We start from the raw sequence: 20209 nt of genomic DNA, 5'->3' as shown, positions 1-20209 counted from the left end.
AACGTGAGAGCATTCTCCACAAAATGTCAGTTATGGAAAGCCCAGCTCTCTCAAACAAACCTTTGCCATTTCCCAGCATGCAAGGCACTCGTGGATGCAGGCACACCATTCAGTGGTGAGATCTATGTTGATGCCATTTTGAAGCTAGGGGAGGAATTTGATCACAGATTTGCAGACTTCAAGACACACAGAGAGCCACATTTCAAATTTTTGCAGACCCTCAAAATTTACCAGGATAGTAGTCAAGGTCTTCATGAATCATTATCCAATGGAATCTTTCACTAAACTTTTAAGAGTATAATTATATGATATTTAAAATAAATGTGTAGTTTTTTTTACATATTATTTAATGATATGACTTTCAAATCTACGTCAAAAAACAGTTTAGATCCATTTTCCGCTATATCCCTATTGACACAATTGTTGTTGGTTAAAATAAATACATAAAATTATAAATATAATTAAATCTTATAATCATTTACTCCAAAGATAGTAGAACAGGATTGCATCAGGTTGAATAAAAACAACATAAAACATTATTACTGTTACTTTATTGCAATTTTCAAGTGGTCTCATGTATCAGGTTGCTTTCAGCGTCTTTACCGTTAGCTTAGCAATAGACGCGCAAGGTTTTTTTTAATGTGGGCTGACGTGACGATCGTTCCAGACTGCGGGCTCATGTGATGGCAGTACTTCTTTGACTGCGAACAGCGCATAACCAGAGGCATGCTGGAACAAAATGTGCACAATCATGATCGCCTGTGGAGTGTTAGATTAAAATTATTATACACTATACGTATACTTCATACTTAAATGAATGCTAAAAGATAATCAAAATATAAAGTATAAACTACTCGCTTGACCTAAGAGCTTAAACGTTTGAACAAACATTCCCAATCAACATTTCACTCCAGACTGATGCACTGTTTCAAGACAAGCTTGAAACAGAATTAGAGATAGGACACCGGTTATTTAAAACGTCTGTTTGTCTGCCCTTTCACACCTTGGGTCGTGGATTAAAGAACGAAGCGGGTCACATCCGGGAGGGGGGGCTGGAAGAACATTTGAATGATAGATTGCAAGAGGGCAAGTTAGGATGTCTTCTCTGCGGGTGATCGGGACACAAGGAACTTGACAGAACCAATTTGGCCGGAAAGGGAAGACCTCCCGGCCGGGAAATTTGCCTTTAATATCGCGATGTTTCTACAGTTCGGGACCTTTACTGTCCGTGGCTATTGACCTGTACAGTCGCCGGGAGAAAGTGCCCGATCGATCGTAAAGCTTGTATTTTGTTTGACTTGAAGCGGTGAATAAACGACCCGTGACACTCTGCATTTAACATCTTACTCCACAAAGCGAAGCATTAAGAACCGGGACGGGAAGTGACGTTGTGTTGGAGTGACGGAACGGACCGTTTTAGGAGGAACATGAGGACAATAAAGAACCACGTAGTGCCATCATAAGATGTGCATTTACGTTCAAAAAGTCAAACGTTTAAAAAATCTAAAAAAAACTAGAAAGTTTTTTCAGAAACTTAATTTCAAGAGAAAAATTACAGAAGTGATGAACAGTAGCAACCACTCGTGTTGTAAATAAATGTTCATAAGAATGACACTTAAATGTCAAAACCAAAATACTGATGCAGATAAAAGAAGACTGGAATGATTGAAATGTAGATCCATGATTGTCTAATGTAACACAGTATACCTTTAAACTACCACGGTTTCCTTTTGGTAGACATCATATTCTGTTAGGACAGTCATTTCAACAAACATTTATTAGGACTTTATCTTGTTCAGCATTTAACCTTTTTGGTAACGATTTTCAGTACTATATAAAAATGTGAAAATCATAATCGGAAAGACTTTAAATATGATGAAGCAAATCAACACTGTCTGATTTTCCCAGGGTCATCTGTCTCAATTCCACCAATTTTAACCAGAAATGATGAAAATAGCTGATAAAATCTGCTCCGGGGGAGCCTAAATCCAAACAGACATGTATAATTGTGTAGGTAAGAAAAAGGAAATGATTATGATGCTTATTTCAAAGGTCTTTACAATCAGTGATCACAGACACACACACACACAGATAACTGCTCGGCAATGTTGGGAAGGATTATTCTACCACAATTTTTTAACTAATATTTATAACAGCGAGCAACACCACATCTTAAAAAGTTACTGAGTTTCTTACCAGCCAGCTCACAAGCTTTTCATCTGATCACATGACATTAAAATTAACTGAGAGAAGGACTTGGCTACCAGTGACCTGGTACCTGAAGGCATCTTAACACCCGAAATAAAATAAGCATCAAAATAAATGAAAGACAGAAAACGTAGTGAGTAGGGATGTGCTTAAGAATGGGGGATCATGTGAGATTATGACTATTATGCTACCATATTTCTTTTGACCACTAGAGGGGGTGCACCGTTCCTGGAGGTACTGCAATACCAGGTCGATGCGTGGAGTGGACGGAGCAAGCCCCTATTCCATCTCCCTGCTCCAAAAATCAATTTAATATATGGTCCCCGGGTAGGGGACGTATCAGATATTAAACTGATAAGAACAGATACTACACTTGATCTTAGCCAAAAGGCCGAGAAGCGATAACCATATTGGGTTCGAACTTAAAGAGTCATTCTCATGACCCACCAACATGCTGACGGTGACGAAAGTGTCTCGTCATCAAAAACTAATACTACCGTTTAACGACTTTCACTTGAACGCACCACAACTTGAACTCTGACCTAAACATCATCTGATCACTTGAAACACTCAACTGTGCTAACCTACGTCTGCTGCCTCGGGTCACGTGACGGCGTTCTAACCAATGAGCGATCGTTTTCATCGCCATTTAAATTACGATTCCAAAACATGGAGTTCAGGACAGTTATAACAAAGACTGGTTTAATGTTCCGCTTTTGCTGCGGAACTTACTTTGCTTACGTGTTTAAAACGAGTTTCTAGCGATTTGACGTGAGGTCGTTTACTTCAGTGAGGAAATGGCTCCCTCTGCTGGAGAAGCTGGCAATGATTTAAAAGACCAAGGTTAATTACGCAATTTGTAACATTTAACAAACACAACAACTTATCGCAACACATCAGTTAAAAACTAAAATTAAACTTTATTACTTAATAAACATTGTAAAAAAAACGATGTAATTAATGAGCAACTTTCAAAAATGTCAATACAAGGGGGTTAGAAGTTTTTATGAAGACAGGATTTTCGCTAGCAGTTAGCTCTGTCTAAACGCAAAGTATTGACAACTTGTCAGCAGAGTGAGGGGAAATAATTACAAAGAATTTGATTTAAAAGTGACTTACAAGCGAATGGGTCCAGAAAAGACTTGTCATTCCAAGAACATCCTGTCGTTTGGAGACCTCGGGGCCATCTTCTCCTCCTTCTTCTCCTCCTTCTTCTCCTTCTCCTCCTGCTCCTCCTCGCGCTGCTCACCTGAAGTACACTGAGCTAATTGGTTAACTTCAGCTAGCGGTTAGCTTACCAGTTTATTTATTTTAACATCATATTTCAAACAACCCTAAATTCGTCATGTGATGGCTCTGATTTAGCAAATAAAACGACTTACTAAAAGTTTTTTTGTTACAATTAAATAGTCCTTGAATCCAAAAAAAGTGTCAGTACAATAAACTATTCATCCAAATATAATCATTACTATAACAATATGGAGTTTGTTTTTACTATAAATACATTGGTATTGATTGTATACAATTGCATATATATTGCATTATTCATTTTTTTCTTCATTTTCTAATGTATTATGTAAGATGTTAGGAATGAAAAGAAGCGGAATTTATATTATGTCTGTTACGTTCTATTGACTCTTTTACAAAGTTGTCTTTTCTGAAACAATCAGACACATTGGCATGATTTATATTATCTTACAAATCTTGCTTTAAGACATATATTCAATGTATATTACTAACACACAGACAGACTCAACAGTGCAGTCACGCACACAGCTTATAATACACAGTAAAATGGCTTCATCATCACAGTTGAATAAACCAAAAAACAAACATAGATTTCCACTCAGGGTAGGATTCTAAAGTAGCTTTGGATCATGTGATGATGATGTCACTCATGTGGAGATGTTTATGCAATCTTGCTCACACTGTGGTCCAGTTCAGCTTCATGAACTCACACGAGGAAGAAACAGTGGATCCAGCTTCAAGGGAGACTGAGTGGACTCTGTGGAGGAGGACCATGGTTTCAGAGACACTCTGTAGACTTGTGAGCAAGCTTCTTCAGTATACTTGAACCTTCAACTTTTAGTTTATTTTCAAATTCTTGTAATATTTATCAGAATCAGAAACTTTTATTGCAGTATTGTAAACACAATTTAGGAATGTTTTTGTTGCAGCAGTATGTGGAGTTTTAACTGCTTTTATTTCTAAATAGGTCAAGTTAAGTTTAAATTTACAATTAATATATTTTGTAATTTACACAAGTTTGACTTTATAATTATATGTTCCACTAAAATTATTGGAAGGGAAAAAGTTAAATTTAATGTAAATCTAGTTTTATTATGTTTTAGGCAAATTGAAAATTCATTTATATATATATATATATACAGCTATGTTCAGAATAATAGCGGTCCAACATGACTGACAAGATAAATCACTGTTTTTGGTATAAAACATAATAATAAATGGAAAATAATTTACCAGCAGGTGTAGTAGAGTTAGAGGAACCAACAGACCCAACTTTAATGATATGAATATTCCTGGGTCTGTGTAATTGACTAATTAAGTAAAAGGGGCGTGTTCAAAAAAATAACAGTGTGGAGTTCAATCAGTGAGACCATTCTTTATGTGAAAGAAACGGGTTTCAATCAGGCCCTTATTTAAGGATGAAGCACATGTTGTGCATGCAATTCTCTGTGAAAACTGATGAAAGATGGGTCGTGCCAGTGAAGTATGGTGGTGCAAGCATCATGATATGGGGCTGTTTCTCTTACCATGGTGTCGGGCCTTTATATCGCATACCAGGGATCATGGATCAATTTGGATATATCACAATACTTGAGGTCATGCTGCCTTATGCCGAATGGGCAATGCCCCTGATATGGGTGTTTCAACAGGACAATGACCCAAAACATACCAGTAAGCGAGCCAAATCTTGGTTCCAGACCAACAACATTGAGGTTATGGAGTGGCCAGCCCAATCCCCAGACCTTAATCCAATTGAGCACTTGTGGTGTGACATAAAATTAGCTGTTTCTGAGGCAAAACCAAAAAATGCAGAGGAATTGTGGAAGGTTGTCCAAAATTCTGGGCTGGCATACCTGTTCAGAGGTGCCAGAGGTTGGTTGACTCCATGCAGCACAGATGTGCAGCAGTTATCAAAAACAGGGGTTATTCAACGAAATATTAGTTAACTAATTGTCAGGATTGCTAAATGTTAATATTTTTTCAGTTCATTTAATAAATATTTGAGTTTGTAATGAGAAATGCCGACACTGCTATTTTTTTGAACACAGAAATATCACCTTTTCCTTCATATTCTGTAATATATAAGTAATTAAATATTGATGCTTTTTTCTTTATGATTTGTTGTGCAATACCATGTGCAATGTCCCTAATAAAATAAAATAAAAAATATAAGGATTTTGAGCTTTATTCACTTTTTTAAAAACACTGATATTATTTTTGAACATAGCTGTATATATATATACCAAAAGAATACATTAAATAATTCTTACCTTCTCTTTCAAGGCTTTGACTTGATCAGCCGCTCCCTATATTGAGTCTTATATGTCAGTAATGTCAAAAATAAATATCGTAGCTTAACTTCAGTTAGACGTAATAGGATGTAAGACGTAAACAGAAACTTGATACATGTTCAGTTTCTCTTCGCTCCTCTGATCAAGCCTCGATGACACACAAACGTCCACCAAAGTATCATCACAGGTTTATTAAGTGACTTTGTACAATACAAATGAAAAATAAAATTAAAAATACAGATGGAGTACATAGCCAGAAGCAAACAGAATTGTCGACTCTTCATTTCCCACTGACTGCTTCAGCAGCGTCATTAAAATATTCTCGTTTATTTGCCTCCAGGTTTTTTTTCTTAAAGCACAGCGACCGCTGGAGTCTCAGAGAATCTTCTAAACATATAAAAAGGAGTAATAATGACTAAAGCTGGTTGGCAGGTATATATAAAAATAAACTAGTGAATAATTATCGTATAAATGGTCCGAGGCTAACAGGAAGGGTTACAAGCTTGAGCAGGTCATTTCTTATAAAAAGAGCTCGAGGTGACGTTCAATCTGTGACTTCCATGTACGTGGTCGTGGTAGAGGGAGGAGAGGGGGGAGAAAGAGAGGGGCACTGTCGACTTAAGTCCTGTAAATGCATGAAACTCACCAGCTAGAATGTACAAACACATCCATCCTTAAACAACAACCTTGGGAGAAGGAAGAAGAAGAAGAAAGAAGGAGGTAAAAGTCTATTCAGTACATCAATTATTAACATAACACGAGTTTGGCTGTTCTAATATGGGCATATTTAATCTGTCAGTACGGTAAACACACTTTTGATGAGGACGATGATTATGAAGAGTCCGGGAGGGTGAAGGGGTGGTCGGGATCTCTGCTCCAGCACTCATGAACCAGTTATTACTCCCTTTAGTGGCAGGATGCAGGAACACGGCAGTGCTGGCAGACACTGCGAGGCTGAGGGGCGAGAGGGGTCGAAGGGGGTGAGGGGGCTGTCAGTGCCACACACTGTGTCCTGACCGGCAACGTTGGCAAACAATAAGAACTTGAGTCGGGAGGTCTAGAAGATCTTTCCTTTCTTCTTGTTTTTCTCCAGAGTCCTACAGAGACAGCACGAGCGACAGGTTATCGATAAAGGTTCAGATCTTTCTACTACAGGTCAGCAGGTGTCGGCGAACCTTGAGGCCTCCAGTTTCTGCTGCTCCAGGCGCTGGTGAGTCTCCCAGTTGGCTCTCTCGTCCTCGAAGACACGCCTCTTCTCCTCCAGTTCCTTGTGCTGAGCCTCCAGGTTCTTCTTCATCTGCTCGTGACGCCGCTGGAGCTGCACACACACCACACACGTGTGAACACCTCAATCATGTGACCCATACATCTCACTCACACACATATGAACAGAGTCATGTGACCCAGACATCTCACTCGCACACATATGAACACAGAGTCATGTGACCCAGACATCTCACTCGCACACATATGAACACAGAGTCATGTGACCCAGACATCTCACTCGCACACATATGAACACAGAGTCATGTGACCCAGACATCTCACTCACACACATATATGAACACAGAGTCATGTGACCCAGACATCTCACTCGCACACATATGAACAGAGTCATGTGACCCAGACATCTCACTCGCACACATATAAACAGAGTCATGTGACCCCAGACATTTCACTTGCACACATATGAACAGAGTCATGTGACCCAGACATCTCACTCGCACACATATAAACAGAGTCATGTGACCCCAGACAAGGATGACTTAGTAAAGTGCGTTGAGTGCTCAACAAGCATGTTATGTGTTATCCAAGAACCATTTTCAACTGAGCCCGTTAACATTTTGACACTTGAACTAGCCAGAAAAACACATTCTTTTCCTCTCTTCCTGAATGCTGCTGGTCTGCTCCCACATGCCCCGTCCTTCCTCAGCACGATCACATGGAGGAAGGACACTAGAGTTTATCCCACAACACGCATTTTTTTTTCTACATCACAAAATTGTCTGATTGAGTGACACACTTATCGTGTTTGACTTGTTCAAACTTCTGGTGTGATGCTAGCGCTCCGTGAAAACACACGTGTATGTGCAAGTGAGCTGGTGTGTTTCTGTGTCGTACCTCTGCTTCAGAGTCCTTGAGCTTCTGCACTTTCTCTTTGACTTTCATCTCAAACACTTGCTCCATCTCCATCTCCATCTTCTTCATCTTGGTCACATGCTCTCGTCTCTCCTCCTCCATCTGAGCCAGAGGACTCCTACACACACACACACACAAGAGAAAAACACAATTTAAGGTTCCCCGAGTGACACAAATCACATTTCCTTCAGCTGAACATGGAGGTGGTCATGCAGATTCTACTTCTACAAGGAAAAGACAGTCGAGTATGGAAGTAGATCAGTGCCATCACAATATTGAATGCTTGATTATTAAAGCATTGACATATTTCTTGTTTAAAGTGCAACTAATGTCAAAACCCAACCCTCCTGATTTACTGATGTTTCAAATGTTGAAGTCTTCCTCTCCAGGAAGCAGCAAGTCCCTTATCATGACCATGTTTTGAACTTATAACTTTATAAAGTTCTGCCCCTTCTGAAATCTCAGCGAACGAGAGGTTATGAGAGCAGATCCCATCGTACAAACAGACACATACATACAGAGGTCTAAGATCTATTTAAGAGACACTCAAATTAACGTATTAGTTGCTCTTTAAAAAAACATTTCATTCAAAAATGTCAATGTTTCAATATTCTGATGGCACTGATCTACTTCTATAGTTGAGGGACATCAGCAGCATCATGCTTGAATTATCTCTTTGTTGCACAGTTTAAAGTTCATATTCAGAGAGAATCGTCAGGGGAACAAAGCAAGCGGTCGGGATGTGACCGTTGAAGAAAGCCCTGTGAGGCCATGAGGAGGAAGCGAGCGCTGATGCAGGAACCCTGTAAAGGCTGCAGGTTAGTGACTGTGCAGACGGAGAGGCTCAGAGGAGACTCCATCTGCAGGTCTATTTTAAGTGGAACATGAATGTGGTTCTTGTGTCGTTTGTGTTGCAGACATGCAGGTCAAGTCTCCGTCTGAGCGGCACCAGGTGGAAATAGTTTAATATTCCAGAGGAAAGAGTTTCCATGGCTGCTGGAAACTGCCTACAGAAGGAAAGTGGAGAAGCTGACAGAGGGAAGAGGATTATCTGCAGTAGTAACAAAAGTGACCACTTACATTCCTTCAACTGTGTCAAGTCTAAAAAAAAACACACAAAAAACGGAAAAAAACACAATCAAAAACACACACACCATGCGATGATGAGGTCACACACTCGTGTTGTGCGTTTTAACTTTGCAGTGAGCAGCTTTGTGAGCAGCCTGTAGCGTCAGGTGTGTTTGTTTAGCGTGTTAGCACCACTGATCCATCAACATGGACGTGGACTAGTGTGTGCAGGACCTACTTGGTGGACAGTTGACCTTTGGTGCGGTTGTTGTCTACCCCGTTGTAGGTGACGGCCGCGAGCTTCCTGCTGCGATAGTTCTCGTAGTGGACGTTGTTTGTGACGTCTTTTAAGTCCTGCATGTGAGTTCTGAGGAGCACAGGAGTTTAACACACTTGAGGTTATCATGGAAGGGAACTTGTGCATCATTGGACCTTTCACTAGAACTTGAACTATTACACAGGACCTGGTGGAAAAAAACAAAAACTAAATACATTACGAGGCTGAATGCAGTATAGAAAGACATTGCAAGAGTCAGAAATAAATGAATAATAAATGGCTAAATAACTTCAATTACTCGAGATGAATGAAATACAATAGAATAAAATAGGATACATTACAGCTAGTCACCAGAGTAAATGGAATTACTAAAATTAAAGAATGAAGCCTGGAGAGCAAAAATCTTTAAAATAACCAGGTAAAAATGACAAGGACGAGTTAGTTGGAACCTTATACATCATAAAGTACAATATCTATTGAGGCATCTGTGACAAAACAGAAAGTAGATTGGAATTTATACATGAAATGAGAAAATGTTTTGACTAATTCAATATTCCAAATAAAATGTTTTTTTTACAATTTCACCATAAGGGCTACACTTGTTAACAAGTCAGTGTTCAGGTGTGTGTAGCTGCCATGGCAGGACTTGAAACATTCCTAAACTGGGACTAAACTAATGTTTCATAATGACGGTGTTGATTTAACATTGGAAACAAGTAGTCTGAACTGAACTAGTCTACCATCTTAATAAACCTTCTAACACTTGTACGACCCTCAGGGGAAAGAAACTGCAGCAATGGTTCAGGAGTTTTTACACAAGATGTTTGTGTAGAACTTGATGGTGGATCTGGTCTGTGTTGAGGTGGTCTTGAAAAGGAGGCTACATGCATGAGTGCAAACCCCTAGTTCTCTGTTCTCAGATGATGTTTTGAATGTTTAACCTTCAGGGAGGTTTAGAGAAGTTCGTTCACATACCTGATGAGCATGTCTCTGAGGATGGTGAAGTCGCAGTGGTCACTGTTTTCAACTGGTAGGGAGAAGAATCTGGTTAAACATGGAAGACCAGATTTGGACTCTCAGAAGCTAAACATGGACTCAAAAAAAAGTACCTTCTGCAACACCCCAGGGGTACTGTCTTCCTCGCACCCTCTTGCTGTTCACCTCAATGATGGTGTTGCTTCCTACTACAGCCAGTGGGAGTTTGTCCTGGGGAGAGACAGCATGTTATTTTATGTTGAACATTTACCCAGCTAATGAGAGTCGCCGCACCTTGATCTTCTTCACCAGCCTGTTCTCCTCTTCGTCATCCGTCTCCGGGAACTCGTAGATTTTGATTTTGTGTTCTTGGATTTCACGCATGATCTGAGATTATAAGCATCTTCAGTATAAGACTCAGTAGGGGTAGGTCAAACTAGTTTGTGTCATGGATGCCGTGGATATCACTGACCTGCTTCTTGAACTGCTGGCATTCCTCTGGGGTGAGGGTGTCTGCTTTGGCGATCAGCGGGATGACATTGACTTTCTCATGCAGTCGTTTCATGAACTCAATGTCCAGGGGCTTCAATCTGGGGGGACAGATGGAGTCATTGTGTGGAACCTGCAGTTAGCAATACCCACAGAAGTCGCTTCTAAGACAACCTGCCATAACTCCAATCCAATCTAAGGGACGGGTCTACAGAGGCACATTAAAGTTTCTGTGCTGGCAGAACACCAGACATCAGTTAGATCCATCAAGGAATAAGGAAGTGCTTCAGGCTGCAGACACAGGTTGTCTCGCACTAGAAAAAACATTTAGAGAAGCTTAACCAACAAACACCCATGAGGGTCAAGTTTACCACTAATGGTGGTCATAATGACTCTGATCAGACATATTTAAATATTATTCATTGACACTAAACAATGTTCATATGTTTTGTTAGTTTTACATTTGTCATAAATAAAAGGTTATTTTTCATATGATCACTTTTTAATGTCTGAACTTTTTTTGTGGTGCAGCCGTCTACACCAGTCACATGGAATCTCAGGTCAAAGGTTGTTCTTTTTTCATTATCTTCTCAGACAGGAAATAACACCTCTCTTCTTCTCACACTGAATTGTAAAAAAAACATTGCGAGACAAGAGAGTATCTGCAGGAAGATGAGGTTTCTGCAGAATAAAAAAACCTTGGTTTAAAATTCCACACCGCCGCCTCGTTGTGAAACACTGGGGATCTCCGGGTCACCGTGCCAACATCTACATCTGTGCTGCCTTCCTTCCTACGATCCTCATTTATTCAATAAAGTCAAGTCCTGGATCGGGTTAATGCTTATAGAGCAGGGACGGCTCAATGTTTCAGCACATATAATGAGCAGCTACTATGACAGAAGCAGCTGAAGCCTACAGGAAGAGTGGGCGTGGCTCCCTCAGAGCTAGAGACATTCCAGTCACCTGACCTTTGAGGTTCTGCTGACCATTCGTCACATGGCTAACGCTACATTTCCTTTCTGTGTTCATTTGGTAACCTTTAGCTACGTATTCACTCTTTGACTCCAGGGCAGCGACATTTAAGAGTGGCCACTTTTAAAGACCAAGAGATCAAATCCCTTCAGGCCAGCAGTTGAGAAACCTTGAGTGCTGGCTACTGCAGGCACTTAGAACAACTACTTTTGTGTCATTCGTTTGTTCCTTCAAACACACACAGTTGTAGTTTGTCACATGTTCTTAAACTCACCCGTGTCCTGAGGGAGCGATGAAGTACAGGCAGCAGTGGATTCGGCTGTCCGGCATCTGTCGTCTGTTGACCCGTGATTCTGAGTTCAGGTAGTCTTCAAACTTGCTGTCTATGTGGTCGATGATCGGCTGCCAGCTGCAAAACACAAACATGCTGAGTTCCAGCTATCTTGCACAGTTAATGTGATTAATAGATCTGGGTGGCCACAGAGTTGTTGGAGATATGTAGGACCTGTTACCGAGTGCTGCTGAGCAAGCATGGAACATGAACGTCCATATTTCTGTGTAACAAAACCTCAACGCGAGAACCTAAGGTGACAGTGTTTCCCTAACAAAGTCAAATTGGTAGTGTCGCTCGTGTTTCGTGTGACGCCGTTGTTTAAAAAAAAAAAAAGAAGCTCATTAAACCAGCGAGAACCACATGTCATCAGATCACTTCCTCATACAGATGAATTAAGGTTAGTTAATAGCTAAGCTTCAACTTAACATCAGTTCAGAGCCACAGTTTAGTTTAAAGTTCAGAATCACAGAGCAACATTGAAATAAAGCTTTATATTAATGTTATACTTTTTAGAAGAAGAGAACTAAGGCGAAATCGATTCATCAAGAGCTACTTGTCATGTACAGTATATTTTGTATTTTTATGATTGATTTATCACAGACCTTTTATGTTAAAATGAAATTAACCCATTAACTTAAAGCCATTACCATAACTTATTATGGTTCACTATAGCGGGAGTTGAAGCATCATATGAAGTTCTCTCGGAAAGCGGAAATTTGAAATCTACTTTTCATTCTTTAATAGCTTTAATGTTTGCTCATGTATGTGCAACATCTGCTTGTTATAAATAATATTATTATTTTCATCTTTCATTATAACATTTTTATTAGCATATATAATTTCCTTTCTTTGCCCTTTCGTTTTATGGAAAACTCAAGTTGATCTCCGATACATAATATACAAGGGAGACTCTTTAATTTCTTTTCCTTTTCCTCATTCCCTTTTGTGTCTGAATGATTTGGATAACCAGGAAAGGTTTATGGGGGATTTTTAAAATATATATTCATATATTAATATTCAAATATGCAAAGAGCAGATGTCATTAATCATAGCAATCTTAATTTAGATTTATTTCAGCAACATGTTTTATCATTTATTGAATGGAGGTGTTTGTAATGTGAGAAACCATTTTAATGGGTTTGCATTGATAGCATGTGTGATGTTATCTCTAAGAACATGGTGTAAATACTTACCAGTTGCTGTTATCGACAGCATCTCCGAACCCGGGGGTGTCGACTATCGTGAGCAGCAGCTGAACGCCACCTTCCCTTATTAGAACCTTAGCCTGCTCCACCTGCAACAACAGAGATCGGATTGTCACGGTTGTCTAGAAACGTCACATTGAAAGCGCTTTATTTCAATAAAGAAAAAACAAACAGTCATGGTGGGAGGGCATAGAGCCGGCAGATGAGATACTTCACATAGAAAACATTTGTTGTGTGGACACGTAGCAACATGCCAGAATCAACATGCTATTAGCCAGCTATGCTGTGGAACTGGAAAAGCCGATGAGCAGCTGACGTTAGAAATGTTGTCAGGCATGAATCAGATTCAGGAAATGAGCATATCCTACCTGAAGAGATTTCACCTTATAAATTGTGCAACATCTTGTTTTATTAGTGCGCTCTACTAGCAGATTAAAACTTTGATATTAATCTAACAACAATGATGAACCTCTTGAACATTTTACTTATATATATTCATATACATTACATTTTATGATTTCAGAATGTTAGAAATATTCTTTAAGGGAAATGCTGAAGTCTTCCTCTTCAAGATACAGTAAGTCCCTCATCATGACAATGTTTTAAACTTCATAAAGTTCTCTCTCGTCTGCAATCTCAGCGCACAAGAGGTTACAAGAGCAGAGTCCATTATGACATAATAATGGCTGCACTCCTTCTCCAGCCAGCTGTAAGCCCCAATTTGTTTAACAACGCGTCACTTGGAGGTGGAGACTTCAGGAATGTATAATGCGCAGTGACAAACCTCAATTCTTGACCAATCACAGCAAAGTGGGTGTAGTTATTATAAATACGATTTAATCTCCAAAAAAAACAGTGTTTTCAGTGGCCGGGGCCATTTTCTAATGTAAATATTTCAATTAAAATAAGAGTTTTGTACAAACAGACACACACTGATGAGTACAATAGAGGTCCAACATCTATTTAAGAGACACTTAAATCAACACATTAGTTGCCCTTTAAATGGAAATGAATAATGAAAATTGAACTATTTGACATATTTGCAGAAAGTAATATGAGTTTTTAAAGGTATTTTTTAATGATGGTTTCAATTGAGACTTAAACATGTGAAACAACACTGGTCTTTGACTCAAATCATTTCAATAAACACTCTACAACTCAGTCCACACTTTTATGTCAATGTGCATCTCAAGTCCTGACACAGGTGAGGTGTTAATAAAAAAAAAACAGAAAAAGTATTTTCTCCAATAAAAACTATTCTGAAAGTATTTTGAAATCAATCTCAAAACACAGATGATAACTGAGGAAATATAAAACCAATTAATTATGCTTCTAGAAGTCTAAAGTTAGATGACAGCATTAGATTTAAGGTGTGGATCAATGTGTTGATGAAAGTAAAACAACAGCTGACTCAAAGTCCCAGCATGGAACAGTGTTGCAGAACAGATGAAGAGCTAAAGGGCGTGAGCCTCTCTCCGTCATACTGGACAGGCAGGTGGAACCGACAGTTTAATGCTAATGTTAATTTGTTTCCTCATAGCAGACAAGAGACCGAAGTTAGGAGGGTCAGGTTGATTCAGCCCAAGAGGTCAATTCTTCATCGTTGGCAAAGAGAAATCAGAATTTAAGCAGATGTGTTGGGATCATGAGGTAACTTATATTTTTTATATTATAGTCGACCTTGAGGACACCAACCTCGGACAGTCTAAGTTAATATGTCATTTTTCATCACATTTCAGGTCAAACAACTGGGCAACAACCATATAGCTTTACCAGTTAATTGACCACAGACATCTCCGGGGGTTAAACTGTTACACTAGTCGAGTGATACCAGTTTTTGTTGGCTGCTTCAGCTGCCGTCCAACTGCTCTTAGACTGTCAATTGATGTGGAGCCGCCCACCGTCATTTACTTACGATTCATACATGACTACCTCAACAAACAAACGGACTGACTGACATGATTTAAGCTGATTTTCAGCAGCTGTTATAGTACTTTCATGGTGTGTCAGAGAACCTCTTAAACCATCACAGATTATCAATGACATTAGCTGGGAGGCAGATCCATAACTAGAAACAAGTAGGACAAGTGGTCATGACGAACAAATGTAAAAAGCAATGTTAATCACTCAAGTTAATGATACCTGCACAGTCTTTTTGATTCGATGTGAAGGTCCAGGATACTCTGGTGAATACAGGTCTGTCAGGAACAGAGAGTTGATCAACGTGGATTTGCCCAAACCCGACTCGCCTACAGGAAAAGGAAGAACAAAATCAGCAAGATTTTTTAAACATCGAGTATTATCAATTCATTTGACCTGCATGTTAAAAACTAGTTCAGCTAAAAAAAAAGGTTTTCGGGTTTTAACTTAAACAAATAAAACAGAACAATAACATTAGAAATTGTGCCATCAAAAATGTAAAACACATGCCACTGATGACAAGAAAGTCGCATCACTTATGGTTTCTTTGATTTATAAACAGACCTCACTACTTGAATCTCCTTGTTTTGTCAGCAGACCACCAAAGAAACCAGAATTCCCCCATTTTTAGGTACATCCTACAGTTTTTCTGGGGGAATATGAGGTTGCCATCCAGCCAACAAAGAGACATTGCCTCCTCAACATGTCCTTCATCTGACCCAGGGCATTTTCCTAGTTGGACACGCTGCATTGAGCTAACCCAGCTGGCAGTTAGTCTTCAGTAGTGCAATGGTTCTAATATGTTTTTTTCCAAGACCCTCAGAGCATTAAGGAAGAGTTGATGCATCCAGTGGAGCATTTTTTTTTTTTAAGTTGGAAAATTCAGAAGCTCAATTCAAGAATGCAACTCATGACTGTAAGTAGTAATAAAAACCAGCACTGAGTCTGAATAGCAAAGATAAGTTAAATCCCCTAAAGTCATTTATGAGGCAACGGCACTCATAGCTGAAAGCAGTTTACTTTCTGAACAATGTCATGTGCCCTTACTCTACAGTGTTTATGGTTATTTGTAAAAGAAAAAAACACAAATATAAACAACTGTAACACGGACAAAAACATGCGGTTGAACGTCTCACAAGAGGACATTGTTTGAGTTCAAGCTTGAAATAAATAAATCATCCACCAGGAATGGGTCCAGCAGGCCTTTTCTTTCTTTTTCAATGAGCTTAAGGGGGATGGATGGAACTTTTATTACACAAACACCAAATTGATCAAATTACAATGCCATAGTTATACCAAAATTAATAACATCAGGCTCATGAGAATAAGCGTCGGTTGACTCTCTGCTGAATACGAATGACTAACTATAAGGATCGCAACAGAAAACTTCATTGACATTACATAAATCCAGAGTGACTCAGTCTCTGTCCTCACTACTAACGCAAATATTGAGTTTTTCATGTATTCAAAATATATTAAAAAACTATGATCAAAAGAAAAAAAATTGTCCAGACCTGACGTGCAGGTTTTTTCATTTCATAAGGTGAATAAACTCAGCTATTTTATGAAACACGATACAGAGTCATTTAATGATATGTTAAGATTATTTGTGTTTTTCTAATATATGATTATATTTGAGTGTTTTTTCATTTTATACTTATTTAAATTTATATTTTTCTTTATCAAACCCTTTTTTATTTTGAAGCAGGGAAGGCCTTCAGTGTAGTTTCAATTGAAAAAACTGAATTGGTGTTATTCTAAACACCTGCATATTGTTTATTGAACTTGCCTGTTGCAAAAACACTGTGATAATGATAACCAATGATAAATCACAATAACCTCGACATATCATTTTTATAATTTAAGTTCGCGCAGACAGGACGAAGATATACCCAAAACATCAATCTGGTTAAGTTTATGGTAAGGGCAAACAAAACGGTGTGAACAATGTTCCATCTATGCTCACAGCTTATGTTCTGTGTGGGTCCAGCAGCTCGGATTGTGCTTGTGTTTCCAGGCGTCAAGAATAAAAGGTTAGTGGAAATGACCACTGGCCCTGCCTGTGCTGCCCAACGGCCATGAGTCAATATTTGACATGCTACTACTTGCACAGAGCGGCAGGCTAACATGTACGGCGCTGCACTTCATGATCGCACAGTTGATAGTTGTACTGTCACACTGGTGCAATAACACAACCAACAGGTGTTCTGCGATGCAAGCAGGTTGATGAAATGTGTGACTCATGGAGCTCCGACAGACGTGCCAGCTACTGGTGGTTATACCAGTCGCGCCCACCTTTTTTTCTCTATGCCTCAATCCTGCATTCGGGCTTCACAGCATTTTGCTGACGCACTTCACAGTAGGGACATGTGGGCTATGTGATCATGAGAGCCAGGGTGACCTCAATTGAGGTTTTGCCTTCATTAAATGCCACAATGTGCTAAAAAGAAAGGATGTAATGTATAATGTATGTTGTTGCTTAAAAAGCAGCTTCCAGATATCCACAAAATATTTTTTCAAAAGTTCATGTTGAATTCTATGAACGAACGCCAGTAGAAACACAAAACTCAAGCAAAGGTTAGTAGAAATGAGACATTTCTCACACTCTAGATGTGAGATTCTACTCCATTAGTCTGACTTGGCTTTCTGTCCTAACAGTTAATTTATTGTGCGGCAGCAGTGGAGAGGGGGTCATGTGGTCCGGTCTTTCGACCATTACGTCAGACAGACTTTGACTTTCTTTGCTAGTAGATCATAAGAGGTTCCACAGTGTTGGAGTGATTCGCCGACACCTTAAAAGGTTTGTCTGACCCTTTGATTGCATTTTAATTGTGTTTTTGTGGACTTCTTAAAATTTACAATTTTGAGTTTGCTTTCATTTACATCCATTTCACCCTTCCGCTTGATGAACACAAGGGTTGAGCAGACGTCTAAACAATGATTACGTTTGAACTCTTCAGAGATCATAACCCACTTTCAGCAGCCGTGGTATGACACAATTTGCACCAATCACAGGTCCCGAGGGGCTTGATCTTCAGATTCCAGAAAGGACTGGAGATTTACAAGACTTCACTCCAGAACCTTCACCCTGGACCAACCGTCCCGCTGCTTATTCGCTCAGAGCGCTTGCATAACAATTTCATCGATGTAGTAGTAGACAGGCGATGGGAGCGCGCTCTTGGAAATGTTCTATTCTTAGACGCATACCGCTTCAAATTCTGCTGGTCCCACGACAGGAAATGGTTTTGACCTGAGGAAACATTTTCTCTCCAAACGAGACTAATCAGCTTGGGAGGATCTTGGCCCTCCGTCAACCACCACATCCAACTGTTTTAGGAGCATTTCATTTTACCACTCTGTCAGATGGAACCCAAATGTTCCCGCTGGCCGGGCCATTGCTTCGAGTAATGATTGATTATCAAAAACAACAACAACAAGGCTGCTCTGCTGCTCAGGATTGAAAACATAAAGCTCATTCCCATGTGGATAAACATGGCTGAAGACACGCTCACAGACACAATCTTGCCCTTTCAGCGACAAACAACGAAGACCATCAACAGCATTGAAGACAAAGAAGCAATTGAAAGCAGACGAGGCAAACTGAGGCCTCAGCAGCTTGTGCTCTTACCCACGACCATCAGGGTGAACTCAAAGCCCCTCTTGACAGACTTCCTGTACACTTGGTTCGGGAGGCTTGCGAAGCCGACATATCCTTCCAGATTCTTTTGCTGCTGTGAGAGAGAAAGCAAACATCAATTCAACAATTCAGGCAGAGCAGCACGTAGATACTGTATTTCAAAGGCTGAAAGAGTTTGTATTGGATGGTTTGTTTACGGTTAAAAGTGACACCAAAATACAGATGACACTTTGGCTGATTTGATTCAAGAAGGTTACATTTTTTCAGCCAGCACGTTTGTGGTTTACAGAGTATTCTGGATGTCTAGTTGAGGCGGTGGGGTTTTATGTTCATGAAAACAAGACTCACTGCTAGTATATGTGAGTGTACAATGTCTTCTTGAGGGTCACTGTGTAGGCCTTTCGTGTCACAGAACTGAAATGGTGTATGACATACATTAAACTGCATAAATATTTTGTATGACAATGTCTTAGATTGTCCACAAAGATTGTTTTATCCGCGTTTTACAGTACACGTTGATAAAATACACTTCTGTATTGCACAACGTCACATCCTGAGATGACTTTGTGACTCATCAGTTTCCATGTGAGTGAAGACATGCACACGGGTTGCGTAGTAGACCAATCACTTTGAACATATTTATAGACTTCATGTAGTACCCAATTTAAATAGTGAATTATATATTCAGTTACGACCGCTCTTCACTTCACGCACGAGTGCCACAGTTATTAACACACATTGATTATTCCATACTTACAGCTGTTTTGAGCCCATCAATGATGCAGTGCCGGGATAGATGTGGTATCCAGAGAGAAAACAAGAGAAAAAACAAAAACAGAATCAATTACTGGCATAGATAGATAGATAAAACTTTATTGATCCCTCTGCAGGTCTCCTTTAGGAAATTGTTTTTCCAATTAGCACACAGATGATAGATTCATGAAACTAAAAAAACAAGATAAAGTTTATATAAAAGAAAATGCAAATTACATCAATCTTAAGTCTAATGATAAAAAACATAGATCAAAGAAAATAACAAATATTAACATCAACACAGAGTCATACTTTCGCTCCACTCCTGCCCCCAAACTCAGAATTATTCAATCTAATAGCACGAGGAATGAATAAATCCCTGAGTCTATTAGAGTTGCATCTGGGAAGGAGCATTCATGCACTCCATCTGCTTCTATGCTCTATGATGACAGTGTTCAAAGGATGACTGTCATCATCCATGACAGTAGCTTCTCCAGAGATCTCCTCTCAGCAACTGTCACCAGTTTCGTTTCTTCGGCGTAATTAGTATTTTAACTCCATAGTCTCTAATGTGCATTTAATGTACTGATTGTAAATCAGCATTTTTACGCTATACTCTCTCTGTCTAATAATGTCAGAAACACAATTAGAAATAGGAAGTAGCTTGAGATTAAATTCATGGCTGTCACTCTG

At 39.4% G+C, this 20209-nt stretch overlaps 1 protein-coding gene and 1 non-coding gene across 3 annotated transcripts; both read right to left on the bottom strand.

The window, feature by feature from the left end:
• Window positions 1-2420: 2420 nt before the first annotated feature.
• Window positions 2421-2611, bottom strand: LOC148062116 (U2 spliceosomal RNA). Its single transcript, XR_015709224.1, has one exon. It is a non-coding gene; the product is annotated as a U2 spliceosomal RNA (small nuclear RNA).
• Window positions 2612-5923: 3312 nt separating this feature from the next.
• Window positions 5924-18878, bottom strand: septin7b (septin 7b). 2 transcript variants are annotated; one of them, XM_087812702.1, is made up of 13 exons: window positions 18755-18878; window positions 15349-15455; window positions 13195-13295; window positions 11942-12076; window positions 10679-10796; window positions 10501-10593; window positions 10341-10437; window positions 10207-10258; window positions 9193-9321; window positions 8967-8987; window positions 7869-8004; window positions 6923-7065; window positions 5924-6844 (listed from the first exon to the last, which is right to left on the bottom strand). In XM_087812702.1, the coding sequence occupies exons 1-13, from the start codon at window positions 18762-18764 to the stop codon at window positions 6805-6807; spliced, it is 1182 nt and encodes a 393-aa protein (XP_087668828.1). In that variant the 5' UTR covers window positions 18765-18878; the 3' UTR covers window positions 5924-6804. The 2 variants fall into 2 exon arrangements, with proteins under 2 accessions (XP_087668828.1, XP_087668829.1); XM_087812703.1 differs by lacking the exon at window positions 8967-8987.
• Window positions 18879-20209: the final 1331 nt, after the last annotated feature.

Source organism: Callionymus lyra, chromosome 17 (assembly GCF_982586985.1).
Source record: "Callionymus lyra chromosome 17, fCalLyr1.hap1.1, whole genome shotgun sequence".
NCBI lineage: Eukaryota > Metazoa > Chordata > Actinopteri > Syngnathiformes > Callionymidae > Callionymus > Callionymus lyra.
The sequence above is the reverse complement of the archived record's forward strand: the minus strand, read 5'-3'. Positions and strand labels throughout refer to the sequence as shown.

What these genes read in the sequence shown, in the direction of transcription:
- septin7b (XM_087812702.1), bottom strand. An exon ending in ATCGCTCCCTCAGGACACGG is followed by an intron (nt 10,797 to 11,941) that starts GTGAGTTTAAGA and finishes CTGTCCCCCCAG; the next exon opens with ATTGAAGCCCCTGGACATTG. An exon ending in CCCCTGGGGTGTTGCAGAAG is followed by an intron (nt 10,259 to 10,340) that starts GTACTTTTTTTT and finishes TCTCCCTACCAG; the next exon opens with TTGAAAACAGTGACCACTGC.